The sequence below is a fragment of the Meleagris gallopavo genome, chromosome 1, assembly GCF_000146605.3.
Source record: "Meleagris gallopavo isolate NT-WF06-2002-E0010 breed Aviagen turkey brand Nicholas breeding stock chromosome 1, Turkey_5.1, whole genome shotgun sequence".
NCBI lineage: Eukaryota > Metazoa > Chordata > Aves > Galliformes > Phasianidae > Meleagris > Meleagris gallopavo.
In genome coordinates, this window is record NC_015011.2 from 122,327,691 (window position 1) to 122,351,805 (window position 24,115).

The following is a 24,115-nucleotide window of genomic DNA, read 5'->3' on the forward strand; positions in this document are numbered from 1 at the left end:
GAAAAAAAAGCCAGTAAACTGGTAAACTGTTTGAACTGCACTCTCCTCCTACCACTTGTACAAAGTGGAGGATTTCATTTCAATTTGTTTTTTATTTTACTTTTTTCGATCTTTTCATTTGGTGAGACAACTTTTGTAACTGTTGTCACTGATAAGCAAAAGGAAAACTAGCACTTTGTAAGGGCATTTATGAATAGAGAAGAGTTTCTCAATATTTTCATATCACTGGCAAATGGCTGACCTTCAGAAAAAAAAGTGCAATTTTATACCAATGCTCATCTACACATAGCATATTAATTTCAAAAAACTACACACTGATTACTATGTTTTCATAAGTAAGTATCTGGCTCACCCTGCTATGTGAACACTGTGTAGATATAGGAGATGAAAGAGGAGGTTGGACTCTCTACATGGGCTCTCTACCTTGGAGGTTTCCTGTTCTTAATTTGTCTGAAGGAAAAACTGTTGTCAAGCACCAACACACTGTCATGAAAAACTGATGTGTTACAACACTCGTAACTTAACAATGATTGCCCACTGCCTTGCAGGCCAAGGAAGCATTGGATTATATCTGGACAATCCCACAAATTTGGTTGAGATGCAAATGTCAGAACACACACTTGACTAGAAAAATCAATCAGTAAGAAAAACTCATCAAGAAAGAAACACCAGATTTTGACTTAAAGAGAACAAGGTGTACCACAACTATAGGCCTTTCAATGCAGGAAGCTAAAGAACTGTTTAAAAATAAAGTTTCTAAAATACATAATTACCTTTTACTATGTCAACAAAATCAGTGAGCAAAATATATAAATTGGAATTTCCTAACAGGCGCCAAAGCTTGACAAAGACTGGCCTGATTAAAAGAATATTCTCAGCTGCCACAAGCTCAAAACGTGAACTTGAAAGAAAATTTTGGTGTCTAATATGCATTGGTGTCTAGCAGTTCATTAGCAAAAACCAGACATTTAAAGCATATTTCACAGGCACACGAAACTACAAGTACTGCATGTCAGCTCAAAATGCGCTAATAAAAGAGTCAAACACTGTCATAAAACCTAGAACAGACACAAACAGACTTTACCTACCACGATACTGTCAGGCATTACAATGATGTAATAAAGCTGAAGCCTGCAGAAAACACTGTTCAGGTATTCAACCACAGCCATGAATATATTGTTTAGTTGACATAGCCAAAATTTAAGTATACCGTAATATGCCACGATTAAACAGACACAAGATTATATCAGACAGTATTATGTCAAAACCAAATGTAGAAAAATCTTTTTCCTTCACATGCAACTCATACAAAAACACTTCACACACAAAATCACACTGGGAATTACAAGCAAAAACAGCACGATTAGTAATTTTACGTTCACTTACAGTGCATTTTTCTGTTGTGCCGCATGAGAAATGAGACAAAATGAAAAGCACACAGTGATCAATCGTCTTTTAGGTCTATGATTAGGTCAGTATTTTGCAGACTAGATTACTTAGGCATTAAAGGAAATTTAACACTCAAAAAATTATTTTAGGACAGAGAAGAAGATACAGAAGATCTTTAAAGACTGGTGTTAGCACTCTTCCTCCCACCCCAGCTTTATAAATACAATGTATATGCCCCCAGAAGAGATACAGAAAAAGAAAACAGCAAATAAGCAAAAGAGCATCAAAAATTCAGTTGCTGGAGAACTCCTGAGCATGCTTGAGTACTGCTTCAAAGCAGAGTATACAAAGTGTACTGAGTGTTATCCCTCTGGACCCCTGTAATTTGGGAAATCATGCCATATTTTGTTTGATGGAAGAACTGGTGAAAAATTTGTCTGATTAATACTTGTTGGTTTTCCAGAGTAGCATTGCATTGCTAGACCATCAGGTGGCAGCAGCAAAGCATACAGCAGAGTAATTTAGTAAAAACAAACACCCTTCAACATCTGGGGGATCCCAAACTGTCCTTTATGAGGTTGATGCTCCACCAAATTCTTCAAGAATACATTATGAACTTAATTGATTTAAAAATTTTCAACTGATAGATGGAGACAACTGCATTACAACAGCAAACCCACCAACTAGGGAACGCCAAGCTCAAAGTAGTCGTTACGCCAGCCAATACCAGAAAGTTTAAACTTGTCTTTCTTTCCCAGGCAATTGTTTCAAAAATCAAATACTTAAAAAAAGAAAATATCCATCAAGACAAACTGGTTACCTTTTAATCATACATTCAAAAAGGAACAGAAAGCACTAGGTTAAACACAGAGAAAAGTCATAAACCCTGGACTAGGAGCTGGACCCAGATACCACAGTAGTGACAGAGGCATCACAGACACGTTCTGCCAGAGGCCTTCAGAAAGAAAAAAGCAAAATGTGTAAAAACATTACAGAGAAGAGAGAAAAGGAAAACTGAAGCAGGATGTGACCCTCATCCTATTGCTCTCTAAGCCTTCAGACCAGGCCTTCATTTCTAGGAAACACATATGAGCTATAAATGGACTACTAACATAGCTTTACTTACCACAGTGGGTGAAGACATGCTGTGGTCTGATCTGAGGTTTAAAGAAAGCCTCAGGAAACTTCTCCATGACACTAATTTAAGCACAGACTTACATGCTAGTCTCTAGAATTCTGTTTATTTTGGTCAGAATACTGCAATATGGGCATGAGAAATGTTTATGTCTTGTAAACAAATTCTGTAGCAGTATCTTCTGGCAGCACGAGCTGCGTTAAGGAAAGTAAGTCTATGTTCAATTCTATTTGAACAATGCGGGCTTGTTAGGACAGTAATGGCCTTTTTCTTCATAAAAAATAGAAAGCTGAAATCTTTTCCTTAGATACTGCTGGTGCTCCTTTTCATTATTTCCTGACAAACAAGATCTAATGGGATAACAGATTCTCTGCTTACATTTCCTAGTAGCCTTTATGTTCTAAGTCCTGAATGTAGTGTTCTACATATTAGAAATGAGACGTGAATTATAATCTTTAAAATATTCTCTAAAAGCCCTCCTCTACTGTAATGGTTTTATTAGAAATGTAGCATGTTAACACACAAAAATATCATAAGGAAAGAAAATTTTAACAGCAGTTCTTCAGTTGATTAAAACAGAAAAAGAAATTAATTGTTTCTTTATTTTTTTAAGGTTTCTGTTTCATCTTTTGATCTCTCCAACTCAATTTTCTATTGCACTCTCATCTACAGCACCTCAGAAGCTTCCAACAACACAAGCCGAAGAAAGTCCATCAACTTCACATTCAAGCAGAAAAAGAAAACCCTAACAGTATGTGCCATGGTAACTGAGACTGTTCTGTGATTGCAGAGCTCATGCTCTGAGACAACAACAAATCACTCAAGTGGATGCTCAGCTCCTCACACATCCCCAGCAAAAAATGCTTCCCAGCTGCTGAAGTAGTGAACTCAACTCATGAGCACAGCGTATCATGCATTCAGCACCACCCTGCTGCTGTAGTTCCCATCCCATTGCACTGCACACAGACATAGGAACCTGATACTGGAGTGGGCACGAATTCAGCATGGAGCCAGCCAACCTTCAAGTGCTATCACAGCAACAATCACCTCGTGCACCCCCTCCTAACTTTTTTGTTTGTTTGTTTAAAAATATGAAACAAAGCAACCAACAATTTCCTCTGGGTTTGCGTTGCTGGAAATTATCAGACTAATGGCAACATTGGCAGAAATTGAGATGTAATTAAACCACGTGTGTTTTTACTAATTCGTCATGCAAGACCAAAATACATATACCTTCATGTGCTCCACTCCAACAAAAGTCTGTAGTCTATTCCTTTCCCTTCCTTCCACCCAAACTATCACAAAATTTCCTCATTCTTTCATCTCCGCCCTAAATCGAAAGGTTTTTTACTTTTGTTTTGATTTGGTTTTAGGGGGAGAATAGGGAGGGAAGTTCTGTCATTTTCTTTTTAATGTACTAACATCCACCATGCAGTTTTTAACTGAACGAAGTTAAATCAAACAGAGTAACAATCTCCACTGTGCCAGTATGATTAGGGTTGTGTACCTCACGTGACAAAATAATCAAGTCCAGAAACTCACCTCCACTAGGTTGGACAGCAGTCAGCTGTGGGCCCATTTCTCGCACCCCTTCACTGTCGACAGGGTAAGAGGACATCTGAGATGAACTTGTTCCTTGTGCATCATCGTCACCCAATGCTGTGGTCTGAGCTCTGAGCATTTCCAGAGCTCCCATGCCTGCAATCTCCTCAAAGCCTTCAGACATCTGAGCCAAGGGAGAATCTCGAGATGCAGAAAGAAACGGGGTGTCCAGAGGTGAGCTTGGAGGGGACAGTGATGACAAAGAGGACCGTGATGACAGGGATGCCAGGGACTGAGGAGTATCCAGAGACCTCCGTTGCTTATTGAAATTTGAATGTCCAATGGGATCAGCGTACGGCACGTCCTTTGTCAGAGACTCAAAGGGAATGATGTCAAAGCGCAAATGCTGCCCGTAGTCTGTAACGCTGTCTGACTTGTCATACTGAGGAAGGCCGTAGATGTCCGTAAAGCTGACTGAGCTGAGGGAGCCTCTGCTGGAGGCCAGGGAACCTCGGCTGGAGGCCAGGGAACCCCTGCTGCTGCCAGATGACATTGTCAGGGTGCTAGCCGACAGACTACGTCAGGCAAAAGAAAAGGAAACAAAAAAAAGCCTTTAAGATACAATCAGAAGCACCAGTACAGACATAAAAACATCAGCCCATCTAGTATAAGCAATTTTATATGTATTCAGCACATGACACAGGGAGATGATCTGGCTGTTTAGGGTCTAGCTTGTGTTTCTTGTCCTGGTCTCAAGCACAGACATGACTGGAAAAGCACGAGTGACAGTCAAATCAGAATCACATGCAAACCAGGCCAGAGTACAACAGGACAGGTCTACTTCCTCTGAACTGTAAGCAGCCCTAATTTGGCAAAGAAGAGGAAAGGCTTGGATAAGTGCACTCAGCATAAAGCCAGGAATGGTAGATTACCTTGATCCAGCCTGAGTTGGTGTTAATGATGAATCATAAATGTATCAGGGGGAATAAGAGAGAATGGACTTGGAAAGGCCTAACAAACTGCTGCATAAGCCTCACCCTCACAGGTTTTTCCAGTGCAAAATGAAAACAACTTTAGTATGAATCCTATTTCAGTTCCTTCTATCGTTCCTAGATAGCTACAGAGAGAATAGCGTACATGATGGACAGAGACGAAGTAAGACTCAGCAGGAACTGAGCTTTTGATGTTGGCATGGTGTTGAGCTGAGGAATCCCTGAGAGCTGCACCGAAGAAGGCAGCTGTGAGCATGAATATGCAAAACATTCTGGGCTTCTGTGTGGGTCTTAGCACGTTCTCATATTTAAATGGCAAAATTCTGTCATCTCACCAGGGATCAAAATCACCTCTTTCAGAGAAGGTATCAGGATATTAAACTTCACAGAATTTAGAAGAATGTTATTTTCACATAAAGTAAATCTGACAATTTTACTATGGGCTCCTTTTTGTAAAAGAACAAAAGCAAGCAGACAAAATTTCCAGATATCCATGAAAATCTACCCCAAACAACCATTACTAATGCTATTTACAAAACTCCATTGAAATCACCATATTCCACAGATCAATCTGAATAAATTTAATAAAAATATAATTTACCCAACACATACACACAGGAAGTTTTAGAAGGTAAACTTCCATTACCAATATTATTCTCTGCTGCAGTTAAACTTCAAAACCTACTCTTTCTGCACAACTCACCTTTTCAATTGGGAGTGTAAATACGAGGTTAAACGTGTAGCTTCCTCCAGTTGCATAAGCAAACAATTTCTCTTTTCCTGTAACAATATCCTGTAATTAAAGAGATAAATATTATCATTTTTCTTTAGTACAGTAGTGCTCAAGAAGTGTCAGGAGCTTTCCAAGTACTGAAAAATGCCATTACATTGCAGGTTAGAAAATAAAAAGAAGCTTTCTCGTTTAATGAAAAGATTAAATTTATGCTGCGCATATGCAGCAAAGGAAATTCCACCATGAACATGGGAACCAAGACTAGCAAATTCCCAGACAAGAAAAGTTAGCTGAGGCACAGTGTAAGCATCGTGATGTCAAAAACACCCTACAGAAATTGTCAAAGTCATCAAAAGTTCTAGGTAAAAGCATCAGACTCTACAGGATTTTTTTTCCCTTGCATCAACATAATTGTGCCAGTAAAATACAGAAAACTAATATGACTAGTCGCCCTGGTAGGAAAAAAATATTCCAAATAGTTCTGTTATCCAAGCAAATTAATGTTACACTTCAAAGGTAAAAAGAAAAGCTTTGGAGAATTTTTATTAAGCAGTTACCATAAAACACAACTTCAAGTTGTAATTCTACTTGTTTCAAGCAAGTTTATATATTTAAGCAGACAATATAGCATTTTGAATGCTAAGCAATGGCAAAAACCTCTTACTGTGACTTATTTTTGCACATTCTAATAACAAGCAGCAGAATTACTCAGCACTACTGCCACAACACAGGTAGAAGATACCTGTAATGCTGTCAGTCTCACATGCCTGAAAGATTTCTTAAATGCTGTACCGAAATGACTGTTTACATGGGCTGATAGCAATAGGACAAGCGGGAATAGTTTTAAACTGAGGCAGAGGAGGTTTAGGTTAGATATTAGGAGGAAGCTTTTCACACAGAGGGTGGTGACACACCAGAACAGGTTGCCCAAAGAGGTTGTGGATGCCCCATCCCCGGAGGCATTCAAGGCCAGGCTGGATGTGGCTCTGGGCAGCCTGGTCTGGTGGTTGGTGACCCTGCACATAGCAGGGGGGTTGAAACCTTCGTCATTATATTACTTTTCAACCCAGACCATTCCATGTTTCTATGAAAGTACATTTATTCTTTTCCTGAATGGACAATTACAGGTATTCCTGGGGCTTTAATCTTCCAAACCCAATCACTAAATTTCAAAATAGAATCAGTGTAATAACCCATTTCATGTTATACATTTGTACACTTGGATCAGGAAAGTTATTGCTCCAGACCTATGTTCACAAGTTGACTAGAAACTGGGATTCTGACGGACAGTCTGGAGGCAGCACATCAAACGTATTTAAGATTCATGTGTCAGACCTTACCAACTGCAGACAGCTGCTAGAACTCAACATGCTAAGTGGCAGGATAGAAAAATATCATTAAAAAGGAAACCCTTTTGGATAAAACAGCAACATTTATTTCAGTGAAATGTGAATGGTAAAGGTACGAAAAATATATCTTTGTGAAGAGTAAAAACAGAAATCTCTCAATTTTGTTGGCCTCCAACTGCATTAATTCAGTATGTTGGCATGGAGTCTGCAGCACCACACTCCAGCAAACCTTTCTCACCCTCTGAGGAGGTTCCCTTTATTGCGACAACACAGCAGAAGCTCCACACCAAAGCGTGTGCAAGATCAAAGCTTTTCTCCTGTTTCTGTGCATCACATATCGGGTTAACTAAGTGGTGTAAGGAAGGCTGGAGCTCTGCTGTATCATTCAGGTGATCACTGCCCTCAGGGACCCCTTTGTCATACAGACTTTGAGTTAGTTCTGATCCATAAGGCAGTATATTTAAAACTCCACAACAGCACAAAACTGGTAATTATTTAAACAGGAAATTTCTTTCTATTTTGTGACTAGAAGTAAGTAGAAATAGAAAAGTAGAACTGGGAATAGTTTGGGTTACTCTGGAGCTTAAACTAAACAAATAAATAAATAAAGGTTATTAATAGTCAAGATTTTCTCCAATTTGTTACACAAAAAAAGGGTGGCCTTAAATATTATTCTAACTTCTACTTTTTGCTAGCATTTGAAATATCAAATATCGTACTGGAATGCTGGTTTCCACTGCATGAACTACATGGAAAAATAGCTTGGCCTTCTTGCCAACATAGTATGCAGTACCTAACATGAGAGCCCAAGAACAACAAATAAAACTTACTACACTGCAGTGTAAAGTGAACTCCCTTCTCTGTCAGTTCACGCTGGAAAGCTTGTTTGACAATACTGCAAAAATTGCAAAATACACAACACCGAACTGCAGGGTGGCTGTTAATTTTCTGTTTTTATTGCCTGAATTTACCATCTAACGTAAGTCTGTCCAAAGGAACCGAGTCTGTACATGGAAGGCACTTCCAAATCTATTTAATGGTTTCTTAATTGCATAAATATTAGCCTTAAAATGGATCACATTAAATCTGTTTCACATAATTTTCCCTCATTTTTACCTGGCTTTTTACCATTTATTCATGCCTCAGTTTGTTTCAGAAAGAAAAAGAATAGCAAGAGAAATGAAAAATCTTTCATGCCTCAAACAGAAGTATTGTTCTGTTATAAATAAATTAATTTTAAAAGGCAACAAACACCTCCTCTGTATGGTTTTAGGTTAGCATTTCTGGCATTTACATAGCATGTATGTATCAATTATTTAAGAGAAAGTGATTCTGGAAAATAAAAACAAGTACTTTCATGCTTTTCACTGAAAGCAGTCTATGGTAACAAGAACACAAAGAATTTTGGTCCATTTCTTTGACTAGAGGAAAAAACGTCTAATTTGGAAATAAACAGTGCTTCTGCTGCAATGTTTTTCTTCGTTTATTTGTTCTCACACAAAACTTTACATTTAATTACATTTTCAGTTTACTATACTGTCAGTGTTCACACATGCTCATGCTGCAAAAATTGCAAATTAAAAGAAAAAATTTGATGAAACAGATGAAAAAAAATCCTTTATCTTTCCCATTCTGAAACAGAAAGCAAACATAGGGAAAGATCTTTGTTCTGATGAATTTGAAGATGACCATTACTCCACTGTAAAATACTAGAAAAATCTTTCATTGTCCAGGTGCTCTCATTTGTCTTTCTTACCTGGCAACATCACTCGACAACGACTTCTAAGTATCTGATACGACCAATCTGATCTCTTCTTTCTATTCTCACAGTTTAGATGAATGAACGAAAAGCTAGCCAGTCAACATCACTAACAGTCCTCCACAGAACTTCAAGACAGGCAGAATTAAATAATGGCAGAGTCAGGAGCAAAATGTTTCACTGAAACAAATTACTACACTTTTTTGTTTGTTTCTTAAACACATGAAATTCTCTACTCTTCATTTTGAAACTACCCAGCGTTTCAGAAAATGATTTAAGTTCACAAACCTTTCAGTGGCCCCATGAGCAGAGGTTGCTCGAGCCCGCTGAATTTCATCCTCCAAACGTCTTTTTTCTTCCTCCAAACGTGCAATGTCTTCTGGGGATCGTCTCTGCTGACTGATGAGCTGCAGCTCCTGAAGGAGAGCCTCCTTCTCCTTGATGAGCTGAAGACGGTCCCTGTCCGCTTCAGCCATTCCTGGCCAAGATTCATTGTCTAGCAAGGCCAGCTGCTGTTGTATATTTGAAACTCTTTAAAAGAGAATAAATATATTTCATAACACAGAAGAGACAAAGATGAAGACAAGTAAAAGAAAAACATCAGAAGGTGAAGCCTGTCAGCTTCAGTAACTTTCAGCTAAACTCTGAAACAAAAAAACTTAGCGGTCTTCATGAGGCTTATTTGTTTCTAGAATTGGGGTATTTCTTGGTTTGTTTGTTTTAAATGTAAAGAATGTCAAGTATTCAGTAATGTGTAACTGTATAAGAACTACAACACATTTATCACATGGTCAGGATCTGTCTTCACAGATTGCTCTTTTTATAGAAAAATCAACTGATACTTTAGAGCTCTTGAGTACGATGTTTGTACAAGCTGATGAATCTGAATACCTTTCTGTTACTCATTCTTCCATTATCATATCTTAACATGGGATTTGAGAAACGCAGCAAAGAAGTGTTTGCCTTTGAGAAGTTCTGTATTGTCATGCCCCACCTCAACAGAGGAACATGTCCTGACTGACAACAAAGTTTTAAGAACATATTAATTATCAGTAAAACAAAAATGTAGGTCCAGAAAAAAAGATTCACTGGTTGCAAAATCCAGATGACTTAAAATGGATCAATCATCAAATCGTTAGATATGCTAACTTCAATGTTATTTTCAGTAGTAGACTTCATAGCCAAAAGGAGTTTTTTGTTTTGTTTTGTTTCATTTTTATCTCCATTCACTGAACCAAAACACTGTGAGAAACTGATCTGCTAAAAAGAAATTCTGAATTCTAATAAACACTACACCAACCCCTAAAGCTGAAAATTTCACAACTGCTTCTTTTGGCAAAATCAAAATATATATAACCGTAACAGGGAGAACACTCTGTTACTGTTTGTTTTTTATGTTTGTCTTACAGTGATCAATTTAAGGCACTTCAGAAGCTTACTGTTAAAATGAAAAGTAAATAAGAAAATCCAGCTTTCTGATTTTTGAACATTTGTAAGAAACTAAGCTTCACCAAAGTTATGCATTTGTACTCCTCAGTTTCATCTGAATGGCAGCATTCAAAGTTAAGGGCGCAAGAAAAGATTACTGTCCTTAAATGAAGAAGTATATGGTAATACAAGAAACGAATTAACAAAGTAATGTTAAAAGCACACAACAAGCAAGCAGAAATCCACAGCATGATAATGTCTGCCCAAGAATAAATGAAAAGGCACACAATGAAGGTAGATTTTTCCTATTTAAACCCTAACCTACAGCAGTATTTATTTCAGACTGTCAACTGGAAAGTATTTGGCCATCTTATTATCATGGCAAGGGAAATAAAGTATTAATGCAAGTCAACAATTGTGTTAGTTAGTTTACACGTTCATAGATAAACAGGAACCTTACTGTTAATTTTGACAAATACCATTCTTTCCCTTTAATTTTCATTTACAGCAAGTAAAGAACTTGGGTATTGTGTTACATTTTAGTCTGAAGTATAATATTTTATCAAGTCCTTCAATACGTTTTCAATTTCCTGAGATCAATACCCAACTTCCTGCAAACAGCTAGTGAAAGCACCACTGTGAATCAATACATGCAGTTTAAATATTTAATTCCTCAGCTATTGTGCGTGAATTCCAAAGGCAGTTTCCTGACAAACACCTCATCCCCTCATAGGGATGTCAGGGCCACTAACCCTCCCTCCTCTTCCTCACCCACCCTGCTCAGCAGTTACAGATTCAGGAAGCACTTCTGAACATGTATACAGCTTGATTTTCAAGTGTTCAGTGCCAAATGAAACAAACAGGAACCCAAGGTCTGCTCAAGAGAATTGTAAAACTCAAGCACATTTGGATGGTCACAGCTTAATTTGGGAGTGTGAATCAGCTGAGCCTTGGCAATGAATTGGAATGACCACGTTCACAAACTCTGCTGTGGCTTCTGAATGAAAGATGAGAAGTGTTTGGTGAAGACTCTGGGGTCAGTTTGATGAAACAACTGAAGGAGTGATCCAATCACAGTTGCCTTGCTAGGCATTTTTCTAATGCAGACTGAGCTGGTTACCATAATGGCCACTGAAGTAAATAAATGCTAACACAGGCAGTGAAGAAGAGAGAAATGCCAGCAGACGAGATGGGAAAATGGCAGAAGGAAGGAAGTGATCTCTCCTTTCAGTGTCATTTGGCCATCAAATCAGCTTGGCTGATCAGGACAACACTTGAAATACAGGAGGTTTTAATTTAGACTCTCGTGTTTGCGAAGAACACGTTACTCTCCCTGGGTATGCCATTCCACATTAAAGTTTGCTTTTTTCCCCAAATTTCTGATAGAAGATGCTTTGAAAGCAGAAAGTTGTGGTACAATAACTTATTTGTACCATTATTAAAGGAAAAAGTACTGCTGTGGACTAGGCTTGTGTCACTGAAAAGTTCCAAGATCTGATTAGGTACTTAATTTGATTCCCTTGATGCGCTCAGCATTTCTGCTAGCAGTTCCTGTCTCCTGTCCATTTCTTCCCTTAAAGCAAAGAAAAAGTACTTGCATAACACTACATAATGCAGAAATCTGTTGGGAGAACTTCAGCAATCATAAGCCAGCTTCCTGCAACCTGTATTTCCTGCAATTCCTGCAAGCACACCAAACTTTTCTGGGGAACTTTGTTGCTTGTCTTTCACTAAAGATCTCTATGTAGCATATTGCTCCAAAAAGCTACCAGTGATAACACTTGTTAAAATTTATTTTGCTGGCTAGAAGACATCCCTAGGGCTTTTACAGTCTCCCTCACCCAAACCTAAGAAATGTATCTGAAGATAGCAGACGTTTAATTCACCCAAAACCTTAATAAGAAAAATCCTTCGTAGCATGTTTCATACTTGTAGTTTGTTTCTTGCAACACAAGCTTTTATTTCCAAACATAATAAATGCACAGATAAGCACTTTTACCGGGCTTGTCCATGCCAAATTTAATGCCCATACTACACCAGACATCTCTTACAAAAAGTGGCTATTTTGCCTTCTTTCAATGTATGTATTTTGTCTACCTTAAACACTCACTTAAATCAACGACTTGACAGGGATAGCAATTTAATTTCTTCCAAACATATTTTTGCTTCTTACTGTCTATTTTTAAGATACTACTTCTTAAGTCTAGTCACTATGAGAGTCCTTTTATCTTGGCCTAACACCAGATATACCAAGGCCCCTAATAATGTACCAATTTAACATATTCCTGGAAAAAAAACAGTTAATTTTGAACCATCAACATTCCAGGCATTTTGCCCATTCCCATCCTTGCATAACAAGCACCGAGGAGCTTGCATTCCACACTCGAGTAGGTGGTATCAAATGACTGGTTTCCTAGGTAGGCAAGATTGACTTGCTGTTTATTTCAATATTTAAAAATTGCTAATAGAAATGAATATAACAGCTCCTATTAAGCAGAGAAGCAGGAGTGCACAGGTGAGACAACCTTAGTGATATGAAGTAAACACAGATTTGAAATGGCAAAACTTGCCCTGAAACGGTCACAGTGAAATAGCTGGCTTGATGCATACATTTCAATAATGTTCACAATAACATAGGCATGTCATAAGGGTGGAAAACAGGACAAACATTAATTTTCCAAGCATCATCCAAACTACACTATGGGATGGAAGAAGTATACATTTTCAGAATAATGCAGCATGTCTCAATCATTACACTTCTACATAGACTCCTCTAGACAAACCAGAGCAACAATTCACCTACTGCAGGGAACCCGCTTTAGCAGGAGGTTGGACTTGAAGATTTCTAGAAGTCTCTACCAACTCCTATGATTCTGTGATTTTGTCATTGGAAATAGCTGAGGAAAACTAAATGATTTTGCTGGCATTCAGAATCTCTACTTCCAGACTGCTATCTGAACCCTGCATGAATAAAATTATACTGATGAGCTCAAGAACTTCTATTTTAGAAGATTTTATTTATTAAAGTATAGCATGAGTTGTACTTCAAGCGATCCTGAAGTAAAAATCACTTTTTATGAGATGAAACAATCTGAACTGCAGACATTACAAGTAAGCCCATTAAAAGCAAGTGTCTTGGGGAGATAAACACACTGAAGGAATATCAACATTCAAATTTATATTCACTAAAGGGACAAAATAATACCCTACACTAAGTATTTCCTAACCTACAAGTGCTGATCATCCTGGCTTAAACAAGTTCTCTGAAGTTATTTTGAATTTTCCAAGAAAAGAAGAAAAAAAGAACACTTCTTGACTTTTGGGTGACACATCAGACTAGTCTACAGCTGAAGCTTTTGTTACCTGTATAATGGGAATATTGTTAATAATAAATAAAAACAGAACCCGTAGTTACGATTTGGAGGAAAATGGGAACTGATTGCACAAAAAATAAATCAGCCCAGCTTACTTTTTTCTTTAAGCAGAACTGGGTTCTGGGACACCAGGAGGCTTACGGTCAGATCCTAACCCAATTCTCTGCCACTTCAGCTAACAGGCAACTTCTACCATCATATAACACCAAGGTCATGGGACAGAAGACACATAATGAATAGTCTAAGAGCCAGGTAATTTCTGGTATTTACAGGCCCTTGGGAGAGTGAATTACAAATTATATTCAAAAAGGGGAAGGCTAGGGAAAGAGGAAGAGAGAAATGGAAAGAACAAGAAGTTGGGGAACTCAGCCAAAAGCTCATAAAATTTCTCCACTGTGTCTACTTTGGCTGTTCCTGCAAGTATGTGCCACTGTGGCTTTGGCAAGTACACTCTGTAGAATATCCAGCCTTTCTGGCAGCCTGTTTGAACAAGGAGGTTTTAAACCGGTTTAAGATACTCATGAAATCTTTAGAGTCCATTGGCATTTTGCAAATAAAATAAGTTATTCACCTTCAAAATAAAGCCTGCTAAAACCAATGGAGGAGAGGATTTAGGATTTCCTTAACTCACATTTAAATTGGTACAATGAAAACTCTAAAGATATAGAGGGAGCAGAGCCATGCTATAGAACTAACCCAAAGAGAAAGACAGCTGTGTGTTTAAAAGTTAATACTGGGAGATTTAAATTTAGCTAACATTCCTAAGCCAGATATTTATGGGATATCAGACAAATTACTTCATCCCTAAATCAGATTTTCAGATTAGTTTAGCAGAGTAAAACATACAAATCCACTGAATTTCACTAAAAATTAAGCAAATAAACTTGCTTAAACTTGCAACTTGCCTTCACAGGATGAATTTTAACAGAAAAATATGTAATTATTTTGTTTTGCTTTTTCAAGCCTCCATATGCTCTAAACAATTAAATTGGAAAATAACATTTCCAAAATTGAAAATGCAGGTGACTGTAAAGAAATTACTCTTTCTGCTCCCAAATTAGATAAACTGGTTGAAAATGCTTGGATGTTTCTGTTCACTTAAGTCAGCTGCCATCAGACTGGATTTAAAAAAAAATAAAAATAAAAAGCAGTGCCTGTTATTGGAGGGATCATTTTTCATCTATTGATTAATTCACTTCCCAGGGTATGAGGTGCTGTAGCAGTGACATTTCATCATCATTCACCAATATACTTTGTGTAGTCATTACTTTAAATTGTACAACTTTGAGGTATCAAAGGAAAACAATTTGCTTTTGATTTCTCTTTCTATGAAAAAGTCTATTCAGAAAAATGCTTGAGGGGGACACTTTCCAGCATGCAAATGCTTTTCATGAGAGGTGGTCTCACTGAAATAGCAACTGAAACTGAAAACAGTATTTATCCATGCAGCTTGGGGCTGTCTGCTCAAAAATGCCTTCCTCCCTCCCTCTTGCTTCTCTGGAGGGCCACACTGACAGATCTGAGAGAAACATTTTCACGGAAATAAGGTACAGTTTATTTAACAGTAATGGGGGGGGGGGGAAGAGAATGGTAAAGAGCAGGAGCCCCTCAGCACGACTGCTGAAATAAAAAGTGGAGTTTCCACGTCTCCTCTCAGAGACTGGAGCAGACACAGGATAAAAGATGATTTCTACAGCTTTTTGAAGATGTCAGAACTCACAGCTCAAAGCATCTGAAGATACTCATGGGAAAAATTAAATTGCAAATTATCTGACTTCCTTCCAGTAGGAAGCTGAAGGGGAAAAAAAAAAAAAAAAGCAAAAAAAAAAAAAAAGCTCTGCAAATGTCTCAATTTATGCAAAGACCAAACCACTCAGTACTCTGAGAGACTTTTAAAGGAGGAATAAAAGTCAAAGTATATTTTATGAAAGAGGAAAAATATATTTGGGGAATATAAACCAACTTCCCCACTATCACTAGGTTCATCTCCCAAATTTCTCAAGGTGGGTCAGTCAGAAATCCCAACACTGCATTTTCTCACTAAAATACTATACACAGAGAATGTACTTTTATTTTAAAAAACTTCTGCACTACACACGGCAAGTATTCTGTTGGCATCTAAAGCTGTCATCAGTACTATCAATACTATCATCTATGGCAAAACTGCAACATGCTGCCCTTCAGTTAGTGGGTATATTTTCCGCTTGCTTTCCTTTAAGGGAAGAGAGACGCTTTTTTTCTTCCAGTGTACTTTTAAAGCCCTACCTTAAACTTGGACATACAGGCAGTTTGCCTGCTAAACTTGTTTGCTATGCATTTTACACCCTGTTTGACAAGCAAGCAGTCATAATATACTATTTTACAGTTGTGATATACTGTAGCATTTTAATTTTCTACTTTGTAGATTTTAATCCATGGCAGCACATTCCGTCACCCACACTGCGCAGTAACAGTAGATATTTCAGCAGCCAAGGCAGAATGAGCACAAAGATATTTAGTAGAGACAAAAGCCCTACAGAAATGCCAGCAAGCTAAGGGGAAGGAATGCATGATAAATGAAGAATGCAACCACAGAGATAACTGGTAGGGGCAATGAGCTTTGTGCAGTTCCACTCAAAAGCTGAAAGCTGATTATTTCTGTACAACATACTGGGCAAAATAAGGCTACTATTTTAAAAGAACTAACGTGCTTTTGCTAAATAACAGAGCATTGTTGGAGCTGCTATTCCAGGACAACAAAACTACCCTTACTGCAATCACTGTTCTCTGTTTGCAACGTTAGTTACCCAGATTTTCTACATTCAATTAATGTCAGAAGCCCAATCAGTTTCATGTTCAGAAATACTGCATTCTGTATATAAACAATTATTCAGCATTTCCACCTGAGAAAACTTAATGAAAAACTTTTAATACAATCTTTAGGGCACCGGTATTTCTCCTAAACTGAACAGTGCAAAACTAAATCCTATTCTTTTTCCTAAAACAACTGTCATGTAATCCTAAATTACCACTGGGCTGTGATGTGCTTAAGGGTTAACCTCAGACCAAACAGTACACATACAGCTTTTCGTTTTGCCTTTTTTCCTTCCAGCTAATTAATTTTTGATAGGTAATAGTCACTGGTACCCGCATAATGCATTTTACAGTGCAGACTTTTATTCCAGTTACAAATGCTGAAGAAATTTAGCTGTGTATTTCTAATGTGCTTGCATCAATTTATTTTTCTATGCCTGTATTGCGTCCAAATGTGGGCAAACTTTCCAAGAAAAAAAAAATGGCAAATTGCCTATAAGGCTTCCAATCTGTGCCAAGACATATGACAACATAAGAGTTTTCCTCAAAAAAAGCCATCACTGCATGAAAAACAGGCAAGAGTACTGGACTTTGTCTTTACCCCTTGTTCTTAGAAACAGAAAAACAGACAAAATTGAAAAGGAAAAAAAAACAACTTGAAAAACAAATTTAATAAAATAAGGTTCTCAGAATTGCCTGTAACTGGATCTTTCGAGTGCCAGTCAATTTCAGTTAGAGACCACTCTACCAGAGCAAATTAACGTAATCATAAATGCATAACGTTACTATGTTCAAGCTATCATCTGCACCTACAGCACTGTCCTGAATATGCAACAGATAGTTTAAAAGCAGCAAGATTAAAGAAGGGCCAATTAAACTACACCAATAGGTAATACTTTTAAAATAATTCTAAATCAGATAGATTACTTTCACAAAGCCGTGAAAAAATCTGCAAGACTTCACGAAAGAAAGAAGTAATTATAATAAGTAAATAGGTTGAAAGAATTAATTAATTCCAAGTTAACTTAAAAATGTTTTTGTCATGTGTTTTTCATCCTCAAAATTTATTTTTATGTGTCTTTTTATGCAGCTATGAATGTCTACTTATCTCAAGAATTTTTTCATTCTGTCTTCACACTGAATTTACTACTTCATCATTGAGATCACAGGTATGTAAAGTTCTGAACAAACTGACAGAGACAACCAGATATAAACCGGGTGTATATTAAAGACTGTTTATACTGAGGCTTGAGAAGAATAAAGAAAAAATAAACAGCTCAATTAAACTACTGCAGCTTTCTGTTTGTACAAGTGTAGAATAGCACTGACATTCAGTTTTATCTATGCAAACAAATATAATAATCTTATGATAAGGTCTTACGTTTACCTAAGCTTTTATTACCTCCAAACTATCAGAAGTAAGCACAGTAAGCATATTAATCTTCCTCAAGACATTTCAGTTAGGAGACTGGCTCCGGTTCTACTTTGAAAACACTGACAACATAAGTAAAAATAAAAATATCGATTTTGTCTTTATTTACCTTTTCTTGGCTTCTTCATATTGCCAGTTGAGTCTTACTTTGTCTACAAGTCTTGTTTTATCATCGAACCCAAACTTTTGCAGAGTTGAAGAGTAAAGATGGGGGGAAAACAGATGAGATTTTAAATGAGATTTTAAATACACTCTCAAAGTAAAGGGTTAAATTTGTCTCTCCTGTTGGCCTAACTAAAAATTGTGAATGTTTTGAATAATAACAACCAAAATCAATTTTATGCTTTAGACATACAACTCTGGTTTGTAGCTAAACATATAAAAGATAAGTGAGCCCTTTCATGCAGGAAATGAAGGGCTTGCAAACAGTATCACTTACAAAATATCAAAGCTTTTCAACTTTACGCAAGCCTAAAATGTAACGAGTATGTTTTAACTGAAATATTTTATTACTTAAGGGATAGTTTAGTAAGAAATAATTCAGACTACATTCCACATACTGCAATGTATTACCCAGCACTTAGATCATTAGTGTGATTTAAACACTACTACAAAAACATTATCTGTCCTTCGAATCAGTCAGTCACAAAAAATGCGTATATGTTACAAGTCCTTCTGTATACAGCCTGGTTTCTACAACAACTTCTCTTCATCTTAGGGCATCAGTAGTTGCCCTCTTCATTGCTGCACCTCTAGATTTGCTATCTAACTGCTTCTTTTGTTCTCTTCATCATCACATGTGTAAAAAACCACCTCTTCTTTACTCACATTCCATCACTAATAATTCAGGAAAATAATTAACCTCATTATACAATTTTATTTTCCTAAGAAATAACACTAAACACAACAAAAATAATTTTCTGACTACAGTTGGCTCGTCTTAGAAGGCACTCAGTGTATACTGTGAATGGGAAAATGTTGCAATTTTCCTTTTAGGTAATTTGTTTTGGAATTCGTTAATCACATCCAGCATCAGCCTGAAAAATGCCACCCCAAAGGCACCATTTAACTAACACCCTGCAAGAAATTCTAGTGTTAAATAAATTTTCTTAGATACTTTGGGACTAACCTATTAAAAATACAGATTTCCTCTTATGCAGAGGTCCTCTAGAGATATTCAGCTTGGCTACTAGTCATCAGTAAAAGCTAATGAAATCAAAATGAAGTGATAAAAGCCTGTGATTAGAAGTTACACAGTTCAAAAGAAATAACTGAATATGAAGTAACACATAAACTATGGTACTATAAAACTGCAGACAGGTTTTCTTATTGCTCTGTTGTCAGTCTCATCCAAAGAAGCAAACGCTAGGCTGCCACAGTTACAGAGTAAGCAAAATTTTATTATTTGAAATATACTCTTTCATTCACACAGAACTATCTCTGAAGACTGATGATAAGCCATTTTCAAACACCTTATTTAAAGGCATATCTCAACATAAAAGTATAATAAAGTAGACCAGAAACTTTGTTAGTTGTTTAAGAAAAATATTTTGGGACTTAACAAGTATTTCCTTGTCATGGGAAAATGAAAGGAACAGAGGTTTACTCTACGTCTTTGATGTGTGCAAACAATGAAAATCAAGATAAAAACAAGATTAAAAGAAACAAAACTTCCATCTCTATTACCAGGCTGACTGTATCTATGAGGTACACCATGCTCAAGCAGTAGAATGGCAAAGCCCACCATTCACATGCTCTGGGAACAATAAGAAAATGCAAATCCTTCACAGTCAAATATTTATTTCAATTTTTTGTTCTGCCACAGTTAATATGTCTTGAATTAAAACAGGAAGTAACAAAGTACCACTCCAGTAGAAAAAGCAGCTGATTTTCTAAAGCAAATGGCTCACGTAGGAATACATACCTCCCCAGTGATGTCAGTCTGAGAACAAGCATCGCAGTGTTGTTGAGGTAAACAGGAATCACTGAGTGAACTAGAATTGTGCTGGAGATCCTGCAGGGAATCTGTAATGCAACAGCTATTCCTGAATCCATCGGTTAGCTTGGCCAGGCTCTACAAGAAAAGACATTAAAAAAAATAATAACAACAGATTTTGATAATAGCATTATTAATAGAAAAACAGAAATGAATTCTGCCTAGAGAGCATGACTTCATATAGGCAGCTTGCCTTAAAAGAGCTATTTGCATTAAGTAAAATTCATAATGCTATCAGCTCTATCAGCTAATAAGCACCACCTTTGCTTTGCAATAAATATTTTTTTTCAAAGAAGCATCTATATATATATATTTTTTTTAATCTCATTTTTACAATTTATTTTAGGTCTATGAAAGTTTTAGTTTTTGTATGGCCTACAGTTCTTTATATCTAGCAACTGTCAGCTTACATAGCAAGTTCGTTGGTATGAAAGACAAATGTGATTCACCTGCCCTTTTGCCATCTTCTGCCCAGGTTACATTCCTCAGCCACTACTCCCCTCACATACAACTTGATGAATAGCTTGTATTGACTGTGGCCTTATGGCAGATGATTTCACCCTTCTGCTCCCTTACCCAGCATTCACAGAGATATTTTACACTTTGGGTTAAGCAAGCAACATCTCTGAAATGTCTAGACAATGACATAAACTGTACGGGTGAAGCACAGACTTCGAGCAGTCTTAAAGGAGAAAAGGAGCAACAAAGTCAAACTAAATTAGAGAAGTTTGTTTGACTGTAAGAACTTGGTCGGCAGGCTCTTATAATTCCTTTAATAAAAAGGTGTAATTGTCATTGCCACTTATTTTCTGATTATGTATTCTCTATTTTTCAAAAATCACAGATGATGTACTGTTTATGACAAAACTGCTATGCAAACTGTCACTTATGACTATGATCCTGAGTATTCTGCATCAAAAGAACTTTTTAAGAAAATGCTTTAAAAATAAATTCCGCCCCCCCCACCCCCACCTCTTCACCCCCGCCCCCTCTACCAAAGGGGAAAAAGCAAACAAATTATATGAACTGTATCAGTTCATAGATCATACTGTAATCAAGTCAGCTGACTGCAAAAATACCCCAGAAAAAAACCTCAAAACTGCTTACTCCATTGGCCAAACTAGAGAATCAGAGACTAAGCAGATGCAGCTCAATGGCAACACGCTGACCCTCAGGAATTTCAGTGCCTCTGACAACTGACAATTTGCAACAAGCACCAGTTACTGTGCATATCCAGTTACCAGGATAGTCCTCAATCTTCAAAGAGCAGTTTAAAAAGGATACCCTGGATTATACAGCAACACTTCCTCTTTCTACAACAAATTCAACTAATGGAGTCAGGAAGATAAGCTTGTGTAACAGCAACTGGCTGCTCCACACAGGAGCTGCAAGAGCACTTTGTTGCCACCTGAAGGACAAAGGCATCCTATTATAGAGTCCAGAAAGCAGCCTTAGGAAGTGCAGCAGGCCTGAAAACCAGCCAGCAGAAACAGCTATGGCCACTTGCACCAAGGAGCTCAGCTTGTCTTGGGTCCCCAGAAGAATCCAATTCTTCTGCTACCTCCCAGTCAAACTGGGCCATCTTAGCACGATGGACAAATGAAATAGTCATCCTAAGAAAACAAAATTCAATTTTGAGTTATGCTGCCACTAAATCTCTAGCCCATGGCCTTTTAACCTCTGGAGATTTGCTGCCAGATGAACAGCTCTACAAAGATGCAAAAAGAAAACCAATGTGTCTGCCATTTTAAGATGACTGAATATTATCTTTCTACTCAGTGCTCCAAAACTCACTGCAAATCACCCAGTCCTGTCAGTTTCTTGCTGTATGGAGAACTGAGATGGATCCCTTGTGGATTTATGAAATGGAAATAATTATTTTAAATTGTTGCTGCACAAATATCAAATGTCTAATATGTTCTCTTTTCCAGTAAAGCAGAGCTGATCTCATGATCACCAGGGATTCAGAAAGCCTGAAGTATCTCCCAAATAAGCTACGTCCATCTGGCACCTTTGGCTAACATACATTATGCTACAGGTATATGTATTATGTTACAGGCACCACAGGTCCTGATGCCAGAACTTAAATCTAAACTTTTGCCCATATTTCAGCTACTTCATGCACTCCTGCTGTGCTCCTGACCTCCCACTCCAGCATCTCCCTGGAAGGTAATAAGGGACTGCTTGGATGCTGGCCAGGTTTCCTACCTGGGCACAGTTGCTGAACTCTGGATTTTACTAACAAATGACAGCATTTTGAAGGTGGCAATCACCTTAACTTACATCTACATGCATAGGTGACTGTGCTTTATGGTAAGTATAGAAGTCCTCTGAGTCCTTAGTTGGATGAATTAAAAGCATACCTTCCTGCGATCATAACATGAAAAATTACAACCTAAAGTTAATACACTTTTCCATGGAAACAATTTAGATCAGCTACTAGGAGAAAGACCATCCCCAGCAATATGGAAGAGAGAACCTCTCTTTCAACTGAGGTTTATGGATGGATTGTTTATGGTAATCTTAGAGAAACTGACAGACCACTTTAATGCATGGATGTGAAACTGCAGACACACCAGCCAAAATCTATCCAAAAAGAGAGCACTGCCGTCTCATAATTAATTTGTTGCTAGCTGACTTAGGTGGCACATAACATTTCCATGTAGTTCTTATCTAACCTATTTGGTTTACTTAAATGGTAAAGAAGGAAATAACAACGAAGAAAATGATAAAAATTAAAAAAAAAAATAACAAAAACTCTCCAGTGCTTTCTAAGAAAAAGCATTTTTAAAGAACATAAACATACTGGAACAGAAATTAAAGCATGAATGGAGGGGAAAAAGAGACACACACAGCTTTCAGGAACATAAGCACACACCTTGATTACTAATCTTATATAAAAAGTTTGTCCATTTTTTTTAGAGCTGTGAGATTGTATATTTGGCTTTATTTGTAACCACAGCACCGAGTTTAAATCCGACCACCCTCTGCTTCCCTTGTCAGACTTCTCTCCCACACAGCTCTACCCAATTATCATATTTCTACGACAGCCACAATTTTCCAAGCACCTACACAAGACTGAGTCACTTTTGCTATGTTTAGTTCTGTTGCTTACACTGGCCAGATTTAAATTAAGAAGTAGTATAAAATTTTCTATTTCCTTTCTCTGAAATAAATTCCCAGCTGTTTACAGAATACTTCCAACTCATCTATAAACAGCATTCAAAACAGACAATTTTCCGTAAGAAAGCTTGTCTTACCAACAATAGCTTTTAAAGATAGCGCTTTTGTGGACAAATCAATTTCCAAACCCATAGGGAAAAAAAAAAGATCAAATTCTCAACTCATTACAAAGATGTTTTAAACAGACTTTCACTTGTTTGCCAAAGCTAAACAACTCCACAACAATTATCTTCAAAAAATAATAAATAAAAGAGTATGCAGGCTCTTGTCCGTAGCTGGCAAAAATACATAGCTAATGGTGGTGACTATGTTGAAAAACAGAGTTTTGTAGCTGAGAATCTGCTCTATCAAATAGTGCTGTGCTCTTTTTCTATCTGATGTTACTTCCTTGGTAATAAACAAGAAGCATTACTTTCAGCGTGACCTATGTATATTTAAAGACTATGCAACTGCACTTAAAATTGGTTCATAAGATGTGATTTTAAGGCGTCTTAATGTTTACCACTGGATATAGTGCCAGTGGGGATTGAAAATCTAAAGAAATGGGGGGAAAAAAATAAAAAAAAACTACTGAGAGAGTCAAAACAAGGCCAGTAGTTAAGCTGTTCCAAGGTCTCACACACAAGACTTTAAATTACCCGTTAGTTTCCTAAAATGTGCGTCACAGCATCCATGAAGAACTGCCTTTCTAATCATTTCTTGCTAGCTAGGCATGTGGAAGACTTGAGAATCACTTTAAAACCTAGCCAACACAAAATATCAAGTATGTTAAAAGCTGCCAAGGCAGAAACTTTTAGTAGTGACTTAAGTGTTCTGTCTACTTGAACAAGGATTTGTGGTCCATCAGCTGACCTTCGGGTAATATTTTAGAGATTGAATAATTGTATAACTATGGAAATTTATTGTATGTCGATTACAAGCTACCCACATCATTTAACAGCAACAAAAAAAAAATACCAGCAAAAGACTATTGCAGAGAAAAATGAAAAGAAAAAAAAAAAAAAAAAGGA

The 24,115-nt window shown here is 37.2% G+C and overlaps 1 protein-coding gene across 1 annotated transcript in view; it reads right to left on the reverse strand.

Moving 5' to 3' along the window:
- WWC3 (WWC family member 3) overlaps window positions 1–24,115 on the reverse strand; it is a 61,376-nt gene that overhangs the window by 19,868 nt on the left and 17,393 nt on the right. Inside the window, exons 6-10 of the mRNA XM_019612021.2 lie at window positions 19,851–20,000; window positions 18,036–18,109; window positions 9,188–9,430; window positions 5,762–5,851; window positions 4,067–4,641 (exon numbers count right to left, since the gene is read on the reverse strand). Coding sequence (XP_019467566.1) covers window positions 4,067–4,641; window positions 5,762–5,851; window positions 9,188–9,430; window positions 18,036–18,109; window positions 19,851–20,000 — 1,132 coding nt within the window. The remainder of the gene's footprint in view (window positions 1–4,066; window positions 4,642–5,761; window positions 5,852–9,187; window positions 9,431–18,035; window positions 18,110–19,850; window positions 20,001–24,115) is intronic.